Below are 21,028 nucleotides of genomic sequence, written 5' to 3' on the forward strand. Positions count from 1 at the left end.
TGAAAAACTCGGAACCCGCTAATCCATAACGATATGCCCTCTCCGGAATGTGGTGGGCTGGGTTCAGAGAGAGTAAGACGGATCATAAGGCACGGGATAGGACAGAGCGAGGGCTGACGATGGCGAAACGGAAAATCCTGTCTGTCTAGGCCCAAGGGGCGGGCGCGGCGTGGGCGGCCAGGCTCAGAACCAGGTTGGAGGACGAGGACGGCACGGTAGAACAAGACGGGATGCAGACTTTTTGGGTCGAATGGAGACGATTCATTTCTTCGGTGCTGGTAACTGTGCAGTGGTTTTACGCAACCACTCGGCCTTACCATCCGAACCCTCGTCGATACTCTAACGGAGTCAAGGGGGGGAGAGATGGGGATCCTCTTGCTATTGGGAACTACCATAGCACATCCACTTAATCATACAATATCTTTGACAAACTCTTTCCAGGCCTTCTCACGAGTCTCTCCGAATGAGATGAGTCTCACCGAGAGGTACTTCGTGACAGTCGTGGGTGAAGAGACAGGAAAAAAAGGGGGGAGTGTCTCTAAGGTGAGTTTTTTTCTGTCTCTCTTCCCAATCCTCACTTTCCAGCCTCGGCCCCGTTCTTCTCCTTCTCCCCCCTGAGCGTAGCAAGTCGAAGCTGGTTCCTCTTACCCAAGATCCTCAGCGTGTTGCGCCTCTCAATTTCCGTCATCTCGCCCCAGTTGCTGATTCGCGACATGGTGCCGTCCTGGTTGACGACCAGGGGGCCGAGGTGGTCCAGCCTGGTCGAGGCGTCGCCGCCGCTCATGTCCAGCGTGATGGTGTTGCTTCCGCTGCTGCTGCTGACGCCCTTGTTATTGTTGTCTCCTCCTCCCACTCCTCCTCCCGCGGAGTTCCCGCCAACAGCAGAAGACGTCCCGTAGCCCTCGGGCAGCGGCGGCAAAGCCAGGGGTCCATCCCGCCGCTGAGCACCAGCGAGGCCCTGATCGTCGCCCTGGGAGTGAGGCTGGCACTGGCTAGAGTCGGCGCCACTGGTGTTGGGACTGGCCTCCGCGGGGGCGTTTGATGTCGTTTTTTTAGGGGCCGGTGACGTGCTTTCCGTGGGGTGGTGCTCTCGGTGGCTACCGGTACCATCGCCGCCGTTCAGTTTCCTCTCTTCTTCACCCTCACCTTGTCCTGCAGCCGACCACATTGTCGTAGACTGAGGGCCCGATGATGTGCTCATCCTGCTTTTGAACGTCAACCTCCTCGTCGACGTCGTCGCGGTGGCGATGGCGGCGGCGGTCAGCGCGGGTGACGGTCCGAATGATTGGCGGGTTGAGAGTCGGAGAGGCGCGTATAGACGTGGGATGTAGCCGAACGGTGGTCTCATTTGGGTAATGTCTTGCGTAAATGGTTTCGTTTCTGGTATGGTAATTGCAGCGAGGGTTTGAGCCTTTGAAAACCGAGGTTGGGGGGCGTTCGAAATTTGGGAGGGTTCGTTGGTGAGTTGTGGTGAGTTTATTGACGATATTCAAAGTGAGAGTGAGGTGGGTCCCCCGCTTGGCGTTGGAGTTGCCAAAAGTATCTGCTAGTAATTTCCAGACCCGGTTGACCTTCTTCCTTCTCTTTTGTCCTGTTTAATCATTCAAACAGTCCAAACCACCAAATTGCGTGGTAAAATCGTCTGCCGCTCTATGCATTCTTTTCTCTATCGCTATTACCGTACTATCTCGTGGTAGCTGGCATTTTTCTAAGCAAAAATTTTTTGGCTTGAAATATTGTGGTAACGAATGTGAGTGAGGATACATCAGCCGTGTGTTATTCTGTCATACACTTGCGGGCGTACCGGCCTACACATCGTAACTTGGTCACATCCCCCCACGCACACAGACGAATATTGCAATTTGGCTATGTTTCATTGAAAGGAAACATTTTGTCTATGTTTATTACTTTATTTTTCACTGAAGGGGAAGGTGGTACATGAACCTCTTCCGATGGCGTGAGCCATACCACCTCCGTCTAGGGCTTATGGCCCGCCTCTAACAAAGACCTAATTCAGAAAGCCTTCCGTTGGGTATCAGGTATTGGCTTGAGCCATAAACTGCCCTCGTGAGAGGGCCTGGAAACTGATTCTATCCTCCTAAACGCCATTGATGCCCGAAATCACTAACAAAGGAGAGAAAGGCATGCAGCTGGCCATTCTTAGCGACGGCTTTCGCCACTTGTACGACGACGGTCGAGACGTCTGACCACCGCACCGAGAACGACCTTGAGGATATTGTCTGCCGTGAGCACGCCGCGGGTACCGTTCTCCCAGGTAACAGTGTCAACCATGTCTCGAAGATCGCCATCGCATCTGCCGACGAGGTCGTCGTCGAGCTCTCGGAGCGCCTCGCGGGCACCAGGCTCATTTCCAACCTGGAAGAATTGCACGCCGACCTGATGCATGGGAGCGTCGAGCTTGTCGAGCTTCTTGGCTGCATAGAGGATGGTGGCCTCGACGTCATCGGAGGGGGCGCCGTCAGTGATGACAATGAGGTTGATGGGCTTGACGCTCTCGATGTCGTTCTTCTTGGTCTCGAGGAGCTGAAGATAAGGCTTGAGGATGGCCAGGAGGCGCTGGCCCGTAGGCGTGCAGCCGCGAGGACGAACCGACGTGAAGATGCCCTCGACCGTATCGGCACGACGAATGCCGTAGTAGCCACCCGCGGCTTTACCCTCACGAGGATTTCCACCTGCCTGGGTCTTGTGGTTGAGGAAGTAGAGGTCAACTCCGTCCTCGTCATGCGATGTGCAGATCGGGGCGATGTTGCGGATTACACCCTGGACCTCAGGCCATGAGCGGCCGGACATGGACCCCGAATCGTCAATAACAAAGATGGTGTCGAATGAGGAAAGGAATGCGTAGGGGTCCTCTGGGGTCGAAACGCTCATGCCGGTGCTTGACATGATGGAACCGGCGTTGGATGGGGCTGGCGAGGGGCTTCTAACAGGCCCGCCATTGCTTCCCAGGTAGCCATTCTCTGATGGAGAAGGTGGTATTACCGAGTAAGCTGGAGGAGCATGGTCGGGGGCTGAAGGCTTATTAGCGCTTTTGGTCTGAGACGGAGGAGTAACGATGGTGTAGGGGTAAAGACTCACGATGGGCGGGTTTGATTGCAGGGCTTGAAAAGGGGTTGTTGCTGCCGGGTGTCGTCATGTTCGACTGGGATGCCTGCTTGGACTTGCGAGAAGATGATGACTTGCGGCCAAGCTTCTGCTTGAAGGCCCCGAAGATAGACATGCTGATCTCGGTTTTCTCGCTGGCGGAGTAAGGGTTTGTGGAGGAGAAAGAATCGCCGAGGTAAGGCATTGTGAAGGAGGATTGCTGCTGCCGCAGTGAAGTTGATATAAATGTCAAAGTGGGGCTGGAGCCGTCGGGGAAGGCGATGTATGTGGCTGTTCTTTCTCGAAGGAAAGTTTGCGGTAAAACAGAAAGCTCCGAAAGTTTGACTTGATGGGAAATGCTACTCAATCAATAGTATGGGCCACAAAGGTGTAATAGCAAGATGTGAGGTGAGTTGATACTATTCAAGTCTTTGTTGTTGTTGTTACTGTCAATGGTATGGGTTTCAAGGGTATGCTGAGTTACTTCTACCAGTCATCTTATATTGGTTCTACTCATCGCCTCTTATCAAAGCTCTCAGAGCCTTGACAAAGTAATCTGCCTGGTCATTCTGCCTGAGTCTGAAGTTGAATTATCGCTCTGACTAGTTTGTCTTTGAGAGATTATGATCTTTGAGCCTCCCCGGGGGCATTGCTCGTGACCGCTGAGGGGCTTATTGGGTGAAGTCACAAACGCAGTCTGATTGGCCAGGAGGCTCGCCGCAGCCACATAGGCTTTTTTTGCACCGCCATGCACCGCCTTCTCCTTGATGCTCAGGCTTGAAGAAAGTGCGCCTGATAGCCAACACGTGGTTCGCCCCTTTGGAAAAATGGAGGAACTGAGTCCCTGGATGCCTCGGATCTGAACAATGCCAAACATGAAGCGTCATAATTTGTCCACCCGGGTTTCTGGGATCGCATCGTGGCTTGGCGGGGAAAGAGAAGACAACGAATCACGTGACTCTATTGACTGTTTTCGGCCGGCCTGCATCTTCGGCCGTCTTCCGTCTCTCCCAGGGACCGCGACGAACGGGGTCAAGGTGACGCTAAGGTCTCGGTACACGGGACCCAGCGAACTATGTACTCGCCGTCGCCGGTTTCGTGAGTCTCTGTCACTGCCGTTTTCGATTCTCGAGGTGATGAATGCTGGGGTTATGCTCTCCCCCAGATGCGTCATGGCTGATTGTCCATGCGTCCATATGAGGTGGCTCTATCTGTTGGTCGTAGGTAACAAAATGATTCTGCTGGTTGGCTTCTTCAGATATTTCCTTTGCTCTCTGGCCTAGAAAACCTATCAAATTCGATGATCGGGTGCGCCGGCCCACGACGACAACACAAGCGCCCTGAGTGTCCCGGCAAGTCACGTTCGGGACCCGCCCTAGGTTGCCAGGCTTATCTTACATGGTTGGGCCGGGCGTTCAGCAACGCAGAAAGCTGTGCAATATCCACTTTGTGTGCCGTTAATGACTTGATACTCACGATAAATCGAGATATCCTGCCCCTTGCTAGACTCTGGAGAAGGTCTGGCGAGGGCCGATTTCCCCCCAGAAGTCAGGCCCTCGCGGCCCTCAATCCGGGACGGGAGACGGCTACCTGCAGTGATTGGGCACGAATCGCATTCGCAACTGGGTACGGGGCAGGCCGTGATGCGGAGATCCGCTTTGGAGCAGGACACTGACTCTAGACACCGCTTTTTTTACGTACTGTCGTGGTACCAACCCGAATCGTTGACGTTGGCGAGGGAGAACGAGGGGCAGAGGAGGGGCAACTTTCGGGCACAGAAACGCGCTGGCGTTGCGTTTCTCGATAAGAAGTGCCCTTGCGAAACATTGTAATGTCGTCTGCGCTGCGTTCACTCTCATCACCGAACCTGCCCCTAATGACAGATCGACGATTCAGGACTCGTTTGGTTCTGGCCTGAAGACGGCACAAGCGGCACGGATTCGGCGCGGACTAGACTGAGACTGGCTCTGGCTGTAGACCCAAACACTGTTTGCTGTTACTATCCTTTCAGGACCTGTTTTTGACCCCCGTCGCCCTGCGAGACTCGGTAACCATCCGCTCAACTTCGTCAAGTGACAGTCCCACGTTCATCTTCAAGAAGGAAGAAATCGGTTTCCCGGCCTATCAGCGTCGCTATCGCATTCTGGAATCTCCACACCTGGAAGAGCCTGCATAGGAGCTGCATTCTTGACCTGCAGGGATTCCCAAGCCAACGTCAGGACCCAAGTGCCGGTGAAGAGAAGCCTTCCAGCTCATAGCTTCCCCGTATAAGACGTTTTTTGTGCCCCTCGCTGCCTCACCTTGAAAAGGTGAACAGCCCTTTCTGCCCCCTTTTGTTTTTAGCTTCACCCTTCCCGCACCTGCACTCTTCCCTCCTCACCTTCCCCAGATTTTGCTCCAGCCAGGTGATATCGGAGAAACCTCTTTCACCGACCATTAAACTCTTTCCCCCCTTTCAATTGCAGCTCCCAGTACGCAGCTGCTAATATCTCCCACCGTCACTTCCACAACAAAGCCCACACACATTCGTCAGCTGCGTGCAACAAGGCAATATGTTCAGCAATCGCAAGTTCTCCATCAACCGGCACACCGGTGTGCCCAAGCCAAGACGCTTCAGTGTCGGCGAGGTTGGAGGCAATGGTAAGAACGAAAACCTCCCTTTCCTCCTTTCTATACAAATTCCATTCAGTCATCCAAGCAATACCTATCTGCTCGACTTGTCGTGGCTTCAAGCAAGTTATACAGATACGCACAAAGGATGGGAGAAAAGCTTGTTGTCGAGCTCTGGTGTTGAGTGCGGGGTAGGAGCTGAGCAGAGTTGCCCCTCGTTCTCCACACAACTCCAACTCAAGCTCGATGTCATTCTTGGCTTTCTGATCGGCGCCATTGGCCATGATAACTTCACCTCAAGAAAAAACCAATGCTGACATATTCCATCAGAGGTCCAGTCAAAGACTCACAGACAGTTCCGTAATGCCCACGAAGGCCACCAGCCCCACGCCGGTCTCGATGCTAGCCGTGCCTCCACCGGTGTCGTTTGGTGTACTGAGCGTGCCTCCGAGTACGGTTTTCTCGAGGAGCCCGATGCTTGGGCCAACTTGGGCCAGGGTGCCCCCGAAGTTGAGGATGATATTGCTGGCTGCTTTCCCCGTCCCACCACTATCGATATCTCCATGGCTGGTCGCGAGTATGGCCCTACAGCCGGTATCAGAGAACTCCGCGAGGCTGTTGCCAACCTCTACAACGTAATGCACCGCGAGGGCAAGGATAGCAAGTACACTTGGGAGAACGTCGCAATCGTCCCTGGTGGTCGCGCCGGTCTGATTCGTATCGCTGCCGTTCTCGGGAACTCTTACCTCTCTTTCTTCTTGCCCGATTACACGGCGTACAACGAGATGCTGTCTCTCTTCAAGAACGTATGTCTCTATTTCTGAGTTTGAAGCATGAAAGAATGTACAGCATCTGACACTGAGTATTTAGTTCTCCGCCATCCCTGTCCCTCTCGCCGAGGAGGACGGCTACCACATCCACCCTGACCGCATCGCTGAGGAGATCTCCCGTGGTTCTTCTGTCATTCTGACCTCGAACCCCCGCAACCCCACCGGCCGTGTCGTTGCCAACCCCGAGTTGGCCGAGATCCAGGATATTTGCCGTGGCCGCGCCACCTTCGTCAGCGACGAGTTCTACTCCGGCTACAACTATACGAGCAACTGTGACGGCAGTACCATCTCTGCTGCTGAGAACGTCGAGGACGTCGATGAGGACGATGTTCTCATTATCGACGGCTTGACCAAGCGCTTCAGACTGCCCGGCTGGCGTGTTGCGTGGATCCTTGGTCCCAAGGGTATGTGATTGATATCTATAAATTTAATGAACCACTTGCTAACATGGCTTGCAGAATACATCAAGGCGTGAGTTTTTCCTCCACATGTGTGCCTAATGGTGGCCATGAGATTGGAACGGTGGACCGAGACACTGACAAAACTTTAGCATTGGCTCTTGCGGCAGCTACCTTGACGGTGGTGCCAACCACCCCTTCCAGGAGGCGGCAATCCCCATGCTTGACCCTACTCTCGTCAAGACGGAGATGATCTCCTTGCAAAAGCACTTCCGCGTAAGTCGATTGAGCGAGCGGCTTCGAGTTTGAAATTTCCTAATAAAGTGAGTAGGACAAGCGTGACTACGTCGTTCGCAGACTCCGCGAAATGGGATTCATCATTAAATACGTCCCCGACTCCACTTTCTACCTGTAAGTTGCTGTCGTTGAAAGAGACAAAGTCAAGCGCCAAGACTGACATCCACCAGCTGGCTCAACCTTGAGGGTCTTCCTGAGGCCATTGCCGACGGTCTCAACTTCTTCCAGGCCTGTCTTGAGGAGAAGGTCATCGTCGTGCCTGGTATCTTCTTCGACCTGAACCCCTCCAGACGCCGTGATCTCTTCGACAGCCCTTGCCACCACTTCGTCCGTTTCTCCTACGGCCCCAAGATGGAGACCCTGAAGAAGGGATGCGACGGTATTGAGCGTGTCGTTAACAAGTTCCGCAAGTCGTCTGACTAGACGTTATAGAGTGGTTCCTAGGATAGAGGATTGGATGGAGTTGGAAACGGACGACTCACGACGGATGAAGATTGAATACCCTAGTCTTCATTGCTTGAACGTATACACGAAGACGGCACAGTTGATGCCGAACAGACCAATACGCCAGTAGAGCGTGTTACAATGAATGAATTATCGCAACATACAAAAATTTGTCTCAGATTGCTAGTGATTTGATAGCTGGGGTGAAAACCAAATCTCCATGTCGCTTACTTTGAAATGCAGCATTGTACTACTACGGCAGCGATAGTCACAATGTTGAAGCTCTGCATAGTTCACTCACGCAGAGAGAGGCCTTACTCACTTTTACCTTGTCACCATCATTTCGAGAACCAAGGTTTTTACAAGACTTTTACGATTTTTTTTTGGTACTTTTCTATCGCCAATTTTCTCTGAGCCAGATCCAGTCCCTCGGCCGCAACACATCTTTCCTCGAAATTTAGCTAGAAAACTTCAGTGACCAGTGTAGCTAGCCAAGGGAATCCCCCATGGAAACAAAAAGCAAAGAAAAAAAAAGCAAATGATTTTTTTGGTGATTTTGTTGATTTTTGTCGCAACTGCCAATCCCGAACCCAATTTCTGCGTATCCATTCCCAATTTTCCGAGATGTTCCAAAGGTCTCTCGCAAGTTGGTTCCAATGGAGCTGAAGGAGTCGGGGGCGCATGTCCAAATACTCCAACATGTTCAGAGGGAGAAGAAGTCCAAGTTGTGAATTCCCAAAGATCATTAAGGCTTTTTGTCGTCTTCTTTGGTCTCATGGACCGCGTTCAGTGCTGTACTGGTGACGGTGGCACTGTTCTCTTCGTGTTGAGAACCTTGCCTGTTGGTGGCACTGCTTTCTCAGTATCGGTGAGAGCCTTGCTGATAATAGTGATGGTGACGATGATGGCTCTGTATGAAAGCTCTCGAAAGGCAACTTTGGCGGAGTTGAGAGTACCGCTCTTGTTTGGTCTTTTCATGATTGCTGTTGGAGAGCTTTAGGAAGAAACCGGGAGAAAGCAGAATCGCAAACGTGTCGTGAGTCGTAAGTCGTACAGCAGCTTCCTCGTTATATAGAGAAAGCTTCATTGGTGAAGAAAGCACGCAGAGTGAAATGCAGCGAAGTTGGTCTGGCGTAAAGCCACCGACTACTTCATGCAGATGACGTGAGCGCTGGTGATTGAGGCAACTGAGATGGAAGTACCCGTATCATTGCGGACGGTGATGACGGGGGTAACCACAAGCTGCACGCGCCAATGCTCAGCCTGGAGAAGCTGCGGACCAATGTTGGGCGCGATTCCAACCATGGTTCCAGTGTTGAAGCGCGCTCCCGTATCGGGAAAGCGGAACTCGAAAGTCCATCGCGAGGTAAACATCTTCGCCGAGATGGACCATGCCTTCTCGCACATCTGGCAAAGCGCCTCGTCGGCCCTCTCGAGGTCGGGACCGCCTTCAGACTCGGGCAGCAAGAGCGGCGAGAGCATCTCGCGGAGCTCAGCCTGGAAGTACTCGATCCGGTGGTTGCGGTAGGCGTCGTAGCGCTCATGGTTGATGCAAGAGTTAACCAGGGACGCAACTCGATCAATACACAGCTGAAGAGCACCACCTTGACCCGCTGTTTAAGTTAGTCATATTCTTGCATTGAGAGACGTGTCAGATACAACTTACCAGGGAGATTGTTCATCTCGTGGCGAATCTCACGCAGCTGGCGATCAGCATCAACAGAGAAACCCTCCCAGGCCTCGAAAGTGAAGATCCGATTGATAAGAAGATCGATCATGGTACGAGAGATGAGACAAGCACGGCTCATGGGGTCGTTCATGTGCTGACGAATGTAAGACCACGCCTGCTGCTCGCTGAAGGGAGCATAGAGCTTCATCATGTAACGAAGGATGGCAACATCGTTGGAGCGCGACAGAATGCTAAGGTCAACGTTCGAGGCAAACTGGAGCACCTAGCCCCGCGCGAGACCCCAAACGCCCTCAAGAGCACGAGCATAGCGCTCATTGTCGCCGCCTTCATCCTCACTGAAGCCGTTGCCGGGAGCCAATGGACTGGTGACTGCATGGCTGGGGCCATGGCCACCCTGGCCAAAGGGACCGGGACTGAAAGCTCCTTGCTGACGGATGTTAGCCGTATGGTGGCTGTTGCCGGACGAGTTGGGGCCGTGGCTACGAGTGCGCTGTGGAACCATCGAGTAGTCGTTGCTGTAGCCCATGTGGCTCGAGCCCATGCCGTACTGGGAACCATGGGAGATTTGACGTCCCGAAGGAACCAGAGGAGGCGGGCGAGGAAAGCCACCACCGGGTCCTTCAAAGTTGCCGTAATGACCAGCGGAGCGAGTAGTCGGGCTGCGGAAAGGAGTGCTGCCTCCGTTGAAGTTGTGGCGAGAACCAGCATTGGATCCTGAGCCGTAGCTCATGTTGTAGGACGTATCATTGTGGAAGCCACTGTTGTCTGCGTTGCCATACATGCCCGGGTGGAACTCAGGAGCATTGGGACGGAACGAGCCGCGGTGGCCCATGGCAGTGCCAGGGCGGGACGGCATGTTGAACCGGCCTCGATGGTTACTGGGTCCCTCAAAGCCATTGGACTGCTGATATCCGCCGCTGAAACCGTTCTGAATGTCTCGAGTTTGCGAGTAAGAACCGGTATATTGAGTAGGGGTGCCGCTAGACGCGCGCGTCCAACCCGCGGAAGATATGGTGCGGTTGTCACCAGACCGACGGCCAGGGCCATACATGCCCGGGAAAGAAGTGGAAGGGGCATTATGAGCAGGTGGAAAGCCCGGAATGTTCTGCTGGTGGTAGAACGGCTGCAGAGCATTGTCCAAGGTGGGGATCATCTCATGTGATTCCGAACCAGGGGCACGACGTGCATCCTGAGACTGCTGAAGCCGCTTAGCCGACTGAGGGTGGTTCTCCTTCTCAAGCGCGGCGATGCTCTCGGTACTGAGGATGGCAATGGCCTTGGAAGAGTTCTCACGCTCTCCGTGCATCCAGCGGGAGCTAGGGCGGTCCATGAAGTCCTTGAGAGTCTGTTGTGGTGTCATTAGCAATTTCCCATAAACGAGAATCATGGAAACGAACCTGAAGCAACTCGGCAACGATCTGCTCTCTGTCTCCATTCTCTTCATCATTGCGAGGATCGAGGCGGGCCAAGAACTCGAGAACCGTGTTCTTGTGGTTCTCCTGCTCCACGTGGTAGCGCGCAAGACGATCCTCCAACTCCTCGTACTTGCGGTGAATCTCAGCAACATCGCGCTTGAGCTGCTCACGTTCCTCGGAAATGATGCTAGCCTCCAGTTTATTGGAACAAAGAACCTTGTCGTTGTACTCGAGATCGATTTTGATATCTGCGACCTCATTGACAGCCTGGCGAAGAATGTCGTTAACCTTTTGCGAGTACACCTGGAGGCCATCGCAAAGGTCGTTGGCAATGTTGGCCGGAATGCCAGGAGTGCGGCGGATCGCCTGCTGAGTGGTCATAATTCCGGCTTGAACTTGCCGAGCGGGAATCCAAGCGGGCTTTCATCTCAAAGTCAGCAATTTGGTCCGGAGCAACAAACAAAAGCCAAAACAGTGAGAACCAAAGAAGAAAGGCGAAGATGGAAACTGGGAGATGAGAAGCCTGGCTCAAGGTGAAAGAAGGCCCCAATCGAGGCACAATGTGACTTACATGGTCTCTGGCCAGCTCGGAGCGGCGACTCTCCCGGAGAGGGCCAGCCAAAGGTCCGTCAATATGACAGTGAGTAGCCATCTTCGCGATAATCTTGTTCGTCTTTGTGAGTTCAGAAGTTGGCTTGAGCTTTGTTTTGTCCTCGACGGGGGCAGGATGCTGTTGAATTCGTCGAGTGTCGTTGTTCAAGGAACCCGGGGTATGATGACCGGGAGTCTTGGCGCTGGGGGTACCTTCGAAGTCACGAATAGATGTAGAAGACGGCAGCGGGCCAGATCGATGTCCAAGGGTGTTTGGCTGTACTGCAGAACGCCCAGTTGGAGTTGCCAATGCCGTTCTCTCAGAGGGAAATGATGCCTTTCCTGTTGAGAAGTGCGGCGGATGCTGACTGATAGTACGACTTGGTTTCTGGTTGCTTTCCTGATCCTGACTCTTGGTGGAAGTGAGGTTTGTCGGCTGAAACTTCGGTGGCTGAGGCAACTGGTAACTCTTGTGGTTGAGCTGCGAGTTTTGGTTAGAAAGATCGGCCGCAAAGACATCAGAAGGTGATCCAGCATTGCGGACGGTGCTGTCAGAAGACGAGCTAGGAGTCGTCCGGAATGGCTCGCGTGTCGCAGCGAACTGGGGCGAATGCTCGGCGAGACAAACGCCTCCGCGCCCAGCCCGAGAGCGAGCGCTACCTGAGTCGGCCATCTTGACCACGCGAGACGGATTGAATTGGGAAGTGTGGGCGTGTAGGATGTGGTATGAAACGAAAGGTAGTGTGGAAGTATGTGGAAATACTCGAGGAATATTTCTGGACTGGTGATGGGAGGGTGAAGAGGCTGGGTGATGCAGAAGCGCCGGAAGTCTTGAAGGTGGGAAGTAGAAGTAATGGAAGGTTTGTAGGTGATACAACAAAGAAGGGTGAAAAAAAAAATTGATATCTTCCGAGAAGGCAGGTGCAGCCCACACAAGTCCCTTAAGGAGGCGCACCCGGGAAATCTTCAGGAGAATACGCACAGAAATGGGCAAGGTGAAGTGGAAGGTGAGCTCGGTGAGATCACTGGATCTATGCACCGTGTCAAACACCCACCCGCCAACCCATTTGGGTTGGTCTGTAAGTGAGCTAAAACCATTTGACACTGGAAGATTGGGGGAGGGAATGAGGCTATACGAATGAGTGAACAATGTGCAGATCCTACCCCTCGACACTTGTCTTCGTGGCCCCAGAGGGGAGAGGATATTGGCTCCCTCGGTCACCACAGCGACTCGAGCCACACAGCCTTGCTATGTGACTTTCGTCGCAGTAAGAAAGAAGGAGAGCAAACAAAACAGGCGCGGGAAGAAGACGAGTATCAGTGGTTGATGAGAAATGCTACATACCGAGATAGCAAAATTAATAAACTCGACGGTATCGTCAGATGTTGAAGCAGGTGCGTGCCCTTTTTCTGGAGTATCGTTGAAGCTATGGAGCCAGTGATCTGCAAAGAATTGAGCAAGTCAAGCAAACTTGTCGACTCGTTCGGGCTGTATGTTGTTTCTCTCGTAAGCTGGATCTCGAGAGGGAAGAGAGAAGTGAAAGCTTACCAAAGGGGTCGATGAAGGACAATAATCTTGTTCCAGCGCTGTCACGGTGATCTCAGGGAGAAGCCTTGGTGTCCAGAGGCAAGCTCAAAATCTGTTGAGAGGCGCAAGAGCTGTGTCGTCGTCTTCTGAAGCTCCTCGAAGAGCCAGCGATATTGTCGGGCCGAAAAGCCTGGGAATAGTTGGTCAGTGAACCGCGAAAGAGAAGAAATGTGATGAGAAGACGATGGAGAACTCGATGGGAGTAGAAGTGACAGCCCTTACCTTGTTGACGTTACTCTATTGCTGTCTGTTGAGAGTGAAGGCTAAATTCAACCAAGCAGGCGTCCAGACGGAACGTTTTGGAGCCGCAAGCTGGATGTGTGGATTTGAACGGAAGGAATTTCGAGAGTGTTTTCGTGATGGAATTCGAGGAGTAAGGTTGAGAGAAATATGACGAGATAAGTATGGGTGAGAGTAGAGATGGATGGGCGTAGATGATATTGGAAGGAAGAAGTTTGGGAAAAAGGATGGTGAGGTGGGCAAAGCAAGAGGAGAAGAGAGGGAAGAAAAGTCTTCAGGTAACCTCAGAAAGGCGAGAGCACGGGAGGAACAGACTTTGTTCATGCCCTCTGGAGCGTGGCGAGACTACGGGGATGAAGTTATTTGAGGCCTATTCAAGGAGGACGAGAGCTTACGAGACGAACCTTGACCAGTTCTGAAAAGGGCGAGAGTATAGGATGCACTGAATTCATGTCCCACCAGGAGGGGGAGGGAGACAAGTGGGATGACACTCTACCATATGTCCCCAAAGAGCGAGAGCTCAGGGGCAAGATATTCAACATGTCTTCAGAAAGGCGAGGGCCGAGGGGAAGAGATCTCATAAAGCCTCAAAAGGGCGAGAGCACGGGGGACAGTTGGTTTTCCTTCTCAACATGATATTCTTACCGGAAGAGGCGGGAGGAAGTTGTTAGCTCTCGCTGTTTTCAGGGGTTGGTGTATGTTCGTCAGCAGGCAGATTTCAATGAGAAGACAGTTGATGAGAGCAGCTCGGCTCAAGTTATGAAGCATGAATGTGGAAAGACGAGAGGGCTGTTCAAATACTGCCAAATGACCTTGTGTAATCTAAGGCTTCTAGATGTTCTAACGGATACGCCTTGTGATGATTGATTTCATGTGAAGTCGTCGGTTTAAATGCTAAAGAACGATGAGATGTGCGACGAGACAACAATGCCACTTCAGACAGAAAGAAACTCACAGGACTACTGGTACCAATGATAAGATTCTGTTTGGCTTTGGTAGGCAATGAGAGTGAATCAAGAGTAATAAGGAAAGTATTCCTTATCACAAGCAATAAGATGGGGGATACTGCTATTATAGCGAGTGTTCTCACACCTCCTAGAATCCAGTCAAGGCAGATGGCCTCGGTAGAGGGGGCATCTTGCAAAGCACCATGATGGGTACATGACCTGGCGATCTTTCACGCGTAAATGAAGCAGAAGCAGCCTGTTTAGCTGTGGTTGATAATTGTGACATTGGTATGATTGCTTAATGTCCGATGAAAGCCCTTACGTGTCTGGTGATCAAGGAGAAAGTGAAGAACAAAAGAGGAGAAAAAGGTAAGAACAAGTAGACTTTTGCAAGAGCCAGGCTGCTCATGCCCATGGGCTTGAGCAAAGAAGGTAGCTGCCATAGGACCGCTAGATGATAAAGAAGAGAAAAGAGCCCAAGATCTTGAGCAGCATGTGGCAAGAAGCCAAAAAGCTGGGAATTTGGGACCCTTCTAATCGCACTCAGGAGCACTACTCGTTCGAGCACAAACTGGTCTGGCAGGACCAGAGGTCGTTGTGGAGGACCAGGCTAATATGTAGGATGGAATAGATAGGCTGAAAGAAGATATAGTCCCAGAGAACTCGATGGGGCCCACCACTAAGCCGCCGTGGTGAACAGTGACCGCGTACGCTCTCGCTCACGGAGTTATGAATATAGTTGCCAGTTATATAGCCTCACAGCCAGCCCAATGGCCAGTTTTAATAACTTTAAGGATTAACGTGTCCGGAGGGCAAGTGAGACGACAACGATGAGGCCACCTGCGACTAGCCATCGCGCCAGTTCATTAAAGATCAAGCAGCATTTGCTAAGAACAATTTTAGTACCTAATGTGGTGCATAAACTACAGCTTCCTTTGTTCCTTACCCAGACGCCGTTTTGGCAACCTGTTATTCGCTCCGCATGTAATGGAGGACTTGGAAGGGAACAACCTAAGGTACAAATATCAGCCAGAAAAAAGTGGCGATCGAAATGTGTAATCAAAGCTTTTTCTGCAGATAATCAGTGCGATGTCAACCTGCTCTCCAGTGATGTTGGGGTAGGTAGGCCTTGGTGTCTGATGTGACAAAGACTTGGCAGGACGCGAACGGCGGCCTCAGGCGACTCAACGGTGCAAGTCTCGCGGTCGTCTGGGCTCGATCTAATGAGCGAGGTTTGGAGGACGATAGCATCAGCCTAGCAATCTTGTGAGCGAAGGTAGAGTGACGTGATATGTTAGATCTTACTTTAGGGGGGTCCTAGACGAGTAGTTTCGGGGCCATGGATTAGCTTTCAGATCGCTCGTGTGCGAGAGAACAAACTGCTGTAGACGGCATCTACAACAGGTGACGCGTCGATCATCCTGCCTCCAAAGTAACGACCGTTGAGGCCTCTGATGGCGTTCTCGCCACCTTGGACCTTGTCGAACTTGAGGTAAATGTCGCCCTTGGAGTTCGGATCGACGGAGATGTGTACGACGCGGCCGTATTTGGTTTCTGCTTCCTGTCGAACGTCATCCTCCAGTTCCTTGACCCATTCTTCTCCCTCTTCCCTAAAAGATTGTTAGCATTGTATAAAAAGAGGGTGGGAGAAAATGGGCAACGTACTCTTCAGGGTCAAACATGTTGTGCAGGACGACGCATCGGCTGGCCATGTTCACGTTGACCAGCAGAGGCTTGGTCTCGGTCTTGGGCTTCAACACCTGTCGCTCATCTACTCCGTTGGAAGCATCATCAGTCCTGGCAAGTTTTCTCATCAGGGCATCACGGCTGTAGTTGTTAAAGTTGACACCGGCGACATCTGTGTCATCAAGGGCGCTGGCACCGCCAGACTTTTCGCTGTCTCGTCCACCCGCGCGATCGAATGCCGATGTCTGGGGGCCTCGGCCACCCGCACCAGAGAATGCAGAGCCTTGGAACTGTGGGTTTTGGCCAGGAAATCTCTGCAAGATGTTGGCAGTGCTCTCAGGGGTAAACTTATCGTTTCCGAGGCCGACGCGAATCGGGCGACCAGCGAGATCGAAGCCGTTCATCTTTTCAAGGGCCTCCCTGGCTTGGCTGGCTTCGCGGTATCTACAAACTATTAGTCAGTATTGCCCTTGAGATTCAGTAGAAGAGGACCAGAACGTACTGCACGAATCCATAGCCTCGGCTGCGTCCATTGTCGTCCTTCTGGAGTTGGACAAACTCAAGTTCGCCGAAAGGCTCAAAGACAGCCTGTAAATCCTGCTCGGTGACGTTGAAGTGAATGTTGCCCACGTAGAGGCGATGGAAGGGGATCGAGTTCGGGTGGGCGTTGGTGGTCTCGGAGTTGCGGACCTGTCGGTTCTTCTCGGCCTCTGTGAGCTGGACGATGATAGGGATACCTAACAATTTCTGTCCGGTAAGTTGAAGCGCTTGAGTGACTGAATCCTCGTTTTTGAATTCAACATAACCGACTCTGTACATGTGGTTAGCAACTCTTCAGCTAAAGTCAGGTTGGTTGAACTTCAACTTACCCCTTGGATCTTTGGCTAATGCGATCTTTGACAATCTGAGCCTCAATGACGGGGCCGACCTTCTCGAAGAATGCCTTTAGGTCGCGGGTGCGAAGACGGGCGGCGAGCTGCTGGACAAAGACAGTGCGGCGATCGCGTTCATCTTCAGTAAGTTGTGGTGTTGCCTCACGCTTGGAAGTTTCCTGACGATCGTCGTCCCTAGCCCGGCGATGGTCCCCAGAGTAGCGATCTGAGCGATCGCGGCGTTCGCGATAGTCATCGCGTGATGAGCGGTAAGAGCGGTGGGGTGACCGAGATCGCGAGCGGGCTCGTCCGCCTCTATAGTAATCACCATCTCCTCTGTGACGACGTGAGCGACGGCGATCATCATCGCGGCTTTTGCTTCTCCGCCTACTCTTGTGGCTACCAGCGTCGCTCCGAGGGGTTGATGTCTTGATGTCGTCTGGGGTTCCACGTCGGCTGCGTGTCGTGCTACGGTCGCGGCGGTCGCGGTCGCGGCGCTCATGGTCTCGACGACGACTATCATAGTCCCTGTCACGGCTTCCATCGCGGCCGCGATCGCGCTCCTTACGTTCGGAACGGTCGCCATTGGTGCGTTCTTCGACGTCGTGTGTCTTCGTCTCGGTAGAGCTTTTTGCGGTGGCGTCAAGCAACGCCTCGACGTCTAGGCCCGACATCTTGCGCTGATTTCAGTGCGAAAGAGACGAGGAAGGGAGAGTCGACGCTGTTCTTTCGCTTCTGCTGTCTATGATTTTTCGAGATGGCAGGTTTTATCGCGGTGTGGGTGTAGAGGGGAAGAGCGAGGTGATTCGTGGGATGGAGAGGTTGGCGCAGTCACACGAAAGCGTCCGACAGAAATCTTGGGCCAGGCGAGACAGTGAATCGGGCTAGGGACAGCCCAAGCACTGAACAGGACCTGCTAGGTAGCCAAGCGAATCTGGAAGGTGGCCACTGGCGGTAGCAATCAGAAAGAGCGTGGCTTACGTAATAACAGTGCTGACTCAGACGGGCAAGTTCCGCGTATCACGGTAGCATCGTACCTTCCCACGCTACCTAACCTTGAGGTACCTATGCTCTACGACAAAGAAATACCGATGAACCATACGTCCATCTGAGCCATGAGGAATAGACCTTCCTCATCCCGAGGAAATCATGCTAACACGTGACCACTGGTCGCATACCTTTTCCCAAACTCGAAGCTAAGGATGGAGCATTGCAAAATGTCAAACTGACTTCAACCTGGAGGCCCGACCAGACCCCCTCTACGATTGCCCGTGAACACGTTTGCTGCAACGGTTCGCCGTTCAGATGCGCCCATGGCGTCCGGAAAGCTACTCCATTTGTTTCTCCATCAAGCTATGATCCTCGCCATGAGCAATCATCAAACCCATCACCTTTTACAGTCATGATTGGGCGGGAAACGAACGTGCTGTCTAGTCATTTTATGGCATAATCTCGGTGTGTGGTATCATTCAAAATACTCTGTACTAAACCAGCCTGTCATGAGAACATGACGGCTCTTCCCGGCCGCATCATAGCTGGCCGGGGCGCTGTAATACGCAAGGCTCATTCAAGCCATCTCCTCAGAACGCCCATGAAATGACCCCCATTACAGCGTTAAAGTAAAGCCCTGAAAGCGTATATACATTGTGGGACACGTAAGGGTGAAATTGAGCAAACTTGCTCTGTTCGGTATTAGGAATAGGCCCCAGAAGTCGTCATCATGACATTGTGTATGTTGCGGTCGTGTGCGGTGGTCGGGTGGAATTAGTTGGCCTTCACAATGGGAGGAAGTTCGGTGCCAAAAATGCTGTCCCAGAACCGGCTGGTGACTCCGAAGCCGAGCTCGTAGTCGAGGAAGTGGTGCTGAAGGTGGTATTTCTTGAGCTCCTTGTACCACAGAGGGAGGTTCTGGTGATGCAGGAAGTAGTGCGTCAAGTCGTAGCAAATGTAGCCGAAAATGCCTCCGCAGTAGACGGCCGTGGCAGCGTGCCAGCTGTAAGAGAATACCCAGTGCGCGAGCTTGTAGAACGGCGTGGCGAGAACAACGAACAAGGTGGGAGGCATGACCAGGCGATACTTGTCCATGGGCAGGTAGTGGTGGATGCCATGGAGGAGGAAGTGCGCAGTGATGCCAACACGGTTGTCAGGAAGCCACCTAATCCAACGTATTAGTCCAATGGCCTCTCACGTTAGATCAAGTTGCAAGAAAACTTACTTGTCGAGATGGAACAAGAATCGGTGCAGGACGTATTCGATCAAGCTCCAGAGGAAAAATCCAAAGCCCCAGTAGCAGACCTCCTGGAAGGTGCTGTCCATGCCTTCTCTAGCCAGATAGGTGCCGTAGGCGACGGGCGGAAGCCATGCAAGCGGGACAACCCACCAAGGTGTCTTTGACAGAGGCTCCAAGAAGTTGCCAAACAGAGGCGCAGATTCGCCGCCCTTGTAGTGGCGAGGACGGTGGACTTGATCAAGGTAGAATTCCTTGCTAAAGCCGCCGAACCAAATCTGAGGGAACAACGGGCGGCTCAAGTCGAGGAACTTATGCTTCTTATAGTCGCTTGTGTAATCCGTCTCCTTGCTCAGATCCTCCTCGCTGGCCATACCGGTTCGGGGGTGGACCCAACGTTCACCGTCCCAAAGCTCGCCGTGCTCGTTCATCTGGACGCCCTCGGCTTCGTCAGTCTTCTCGACGGTGCCGTTCGCCTTGCCGTTTCCATTCGCATGTCCATTCGATTTGCCATTTACTGCGCCATTGACCTTGCGAAGGCCGTCGACGGCCTTCTGGTTAATGACAAAGCCAACCAGGGAGTCATCCAAAACCTCATATGCGGCCTCGGAGTGAGGGTGAGAGGTTGGGTCCTTTAGAATGGCGTCGATGTCCTTGCCAGCGTAGTCGTAGACGAGATCGGCTCCACCGGGATGGTCTTGGGCGAAGTCGGTCACATCGTATACGTTGGAACCGATGGTAACATAGCAAGACTTCTTGGAGTTGTGAGCCTCGACCTCGGCGCGAGTGAAGGTAGGGAGAGTTCGCGCCGGCATATTGGTGGTTGCTTGACGATTGATTCGCGGCGATACGTAAACGGCAGAGAAGGGACTTTCGGAAGTACTACTGTTGTTGCTGAGGGTTCCTAGTGCCCGGGTCCAGGGTGGACGAAATAGGAGTCGAAAGACAACGAAGGGAGTGGACGAGTTGAAAAAATCGCAGCAGAAGTCGCAGTCGCAGGCCCTAGCGAAGGAGAGGGAAAGGTGAAGGTTGGAGGAAGAAGTGGCACGGAGGGAAGAAGTATTAAGATGGAGTACGGTGTATGGTTGGGCGACTAAAGCAGGCGGTCTAAGGTGAGGTGGGAAACCGAAAAGGAGCCAAAAGCCGGGAGGGCCGGGAGGGCGAAGTTGAAGGCCGGGGCGATGTGACTTGAGGCTCGGTGGGCACAGGGTGGTGAGAGAACGGAGACGGGTCGAAGAATTAATTTAGGGGGGATGTTTGATTTGGGGATCGGGGGACGTGAGGTGAACGTGGAGGCATGCGTGGGTGGCAGGGCCAAGGAGAAGCTCTCTACGCGACTAGCAATCTCTCACCCTTCTCTAGGCCAGAAAAAAAATACGGCCTGGTGGCGTTACTTTGGCACAGAACGGGACCTGGCGGAAGCTTGGACAGCCGATTCGTGGTTCCACCTGTTGACCACTTTCGCCCGGCTCTTCAGGGTTTACACTGTGTGAGTGTCTTTCTCTGTCTGTTTAGGTGGGCAAATGGATACAAAAGTTACAGACCCCGAAATTGCACCTTTTTTACCTCAGCTCAGCAACAGTCGAACACCTCCAGAACGGGCAATGAGTGACGGGGTTGACAATGCCAGACTGTACATAGTGTATGGACACAGACAGTACCCAGGAAGCCAAAGGTGTGGGTGATGAGGGAGTCAGGACGCGGGACTGACGGGGAGGTGTGGGAACCGCTGTTGGGAACCCAAACATGGCCTGGGACGGTCTGGGACGGAAGACCAGGAACGGGGACTTAGGAACATGTACGAAAGGGCACATAATGCCCACCACGCGATACATTGTCGTTGCCACGACTGCAACAAGCAGAAACGCCACCCTATCTAGGTGTAATGCCTAGGCCAACAGGTAGGGGAACATCGAAACTTCAAACGGGGCGAAATGGGCATTGGGCAAGTTCGGCAAAATCCTAGAGGCAGAAGGGTGAGGGAAAAGTTGCATGGCAGTTTGAGGCGGGAAGTGGTGACTACATGGACATTCTCATGGTCACTTAATCCCGGTGGAATTAGTCCGCGACAATCACCGAGCCCAGCAC

At 52.8% G+C, this 21,028-nt stretch overlaps 9 protein-coding genes across 9 annotated transcripts; 2 read left to right on the top strand and 7 right to left on the bottom strand.

The window, feature by feature from the left end:
* Positions 1–574: 574 nt before the first annotated feature.
* Positions 575–1,348, bottom strand: CABS01_12306 (uncharacterized protein; the record flags this gene model as incomplete). Its single annotated transcript, XM_060545660.1, has 1 exon — positions 575–1,348. One exon carries the CDS (start codon positions 1,346–1,348, stop codon positions 575–577), a length of 774 nt encoding a protein of 257 aa, XP_060396517.1.
* An 812-nt stretch (positions 1,349–2,160) lies between these two features.
* CABS01_12307 (uncharacterized protein) lies at positions 2,161–3,310 on the bottom strand (the record flags this gene model as incomplete). The annotated part of the gene is made up of 2 exons (XM_060545661.1): positions 2,161–3,032; positions 3,100–3,310. 2 exons carry the CDS (start codon positions 3,308–3,310, stop codon positions 2,161–2,163), a joined length of 1,083 nt encoding a protein of 360 aa, XP_060396518.1.
* Positions 3,311–4,214: 904 nt separating this feature from the next.
* On the bottom strand, positions 4,215–5,361 carry CABS01_12308 (uncharacterized protein; the record flags this gene model as incomplete). The annotated part of the gene is made up of 4 exons (XM_060545662.1): positions 4,215–4,384; positions 4,504–4,776; positions 4,807–4,920; positions 5,298–5,361. The coding sequence occupies 4 exons, from the start codon at positions 5,359–5,361 to the stop codon at positions 4,215–4,217; spliced, it is 621 nt and encodes a 206-aa protein (XP_060396519.1).
* A 296-nt stretch (positions 5,362–5,657) lies between these two features.
* Positions 5,658–7,663, top strand: CABS01_12309 (aminotransferase class I and II; the record flags this gene model as incomplete). The annotated part of the gene is made up of 7 exons (XM_060545663.1): positions 5,658–5,745; positions 6,046–6,521; positions 6,586–6,949; positions 7,004–7,016; positions 7,096–7,219; positions 7,275–7,354; positions 7,411–7,663. The coding sequence occupies 7 exons, from the start codon at positions 5,658–5,660 to the stop codon at positions 7,661–7,663; spliced, it is 1,398 nt and encodes a 465-aa protein (XP_060396520.1).
* Positions 7,664–8,222: 559 nt separating this feature from the next.
* Positions 8,223–8,684, top strand: CABS01_12310 (uncharacterized protein; the record flags this gene model as incomplete). Its single annotated transcript, XM_060545664.1, has 1 exon — positions 8,223–8,684. The coding sequence occupies one exon, from the start codon at positions 8,223–8,225 to the stop codon at positions 8,682–8,684; it is 462 nt and encodes a 153-aa protein (XP_060396521.1).
* Positions 8,685–8,830: 146 nt separating this feature from the next.
* Positions 8,831–9,564, bottom strand: CABS01_12311 (uncharacterized protein; the record flags this gene model as incomplete). The annotated part of the gene is made up of 2 exons (XM_060545665.1): positions 8,831–9,297; positions 9,351–9,564. 2 exons carry the CDS (start codon positions 9,562–9,564, stop codon positions 8,831–8,833), a joined length of 681 nt encoding a protein of 226 aa, XP_060396522.1.
* Positions 9,565–9,636: 72 nt separating this feature from the next.
* On the bottom strand, positions 9,637–12,053 carry CABS01_12312 (uncharacterized protein; the record flags this gene model as incomplete). The annotated part of the gene is made up of 3 exons (XM_060545666.1): positions 9,637–10,719; positions 10,772–11,209; positions 11,361–12,053. The coding sequence occupies 3 exons, from the start codon at positions 12,051–12,053 to the stop codon at positions 9,637–9,639; spliced, it is 2,214 nt and encodes a 737-aa protein (XP_060396523.1).
* Positions 12,054–15,506: 3,453 nt separating this feature from the next.
* Positions 15,507–17,387, bottom strand: CABS01_12313 (CC1-like family splicing factor; the record flags this gene model as incomplete). Its single annotated transcript, XM_060545667.1, has 4 exons — positions 15,507–15,765; positions 15,821–16,285; positions 16,344–16,652; positions 16,711–17,387. The coding sequence occupies 4 exons, from the start codon at positions 17,385–17,387 to the stop codon at positions 15,507–15,509; spliced, it is 1,710 nt and encodes a 569-aa protein (XP_060396524.1).
* A 1,090-nt stretch (positions 17,388–18,477) lies between these two features.
* Positions 18,478–19,755, bottom strand: CABS01_12314 (cytochrome b5-like Heme/Steroid binding domain-containing protein; the record flags this gene model as incomplete). The annotated part of the gene is made up of 2 exons (XM_060545668.1): positions 18,478–18,868; positions 18,929–19,755. The coding sequence occupies 2 exons, from the start codon at positions 19,753–19,755 to the stop codon at positions 18,478–18,480; spliced, it is 1,218 nt and encodes a 405-aa protein (XP_060396525.1).
* Between the last annotated feature and the right edge of the window lie 1,273 nt (positions 19,756–21,028).

This window comes from Colletotrichum abscissum, assembly GCF_030869225.1.
Source record: "Colletotrichum abscissum strain IMI 504890 chromosome Unknown Scaffold_37.1, whole genome shotgun sequence".
Classification (NCBI taxonomy): Eukaryota; Fungi; Ascomycota; class Sordariomycetes; order Glomerellales; family Glomerellaceae; genus Colletotrichum; species Colletotrichum abscissum.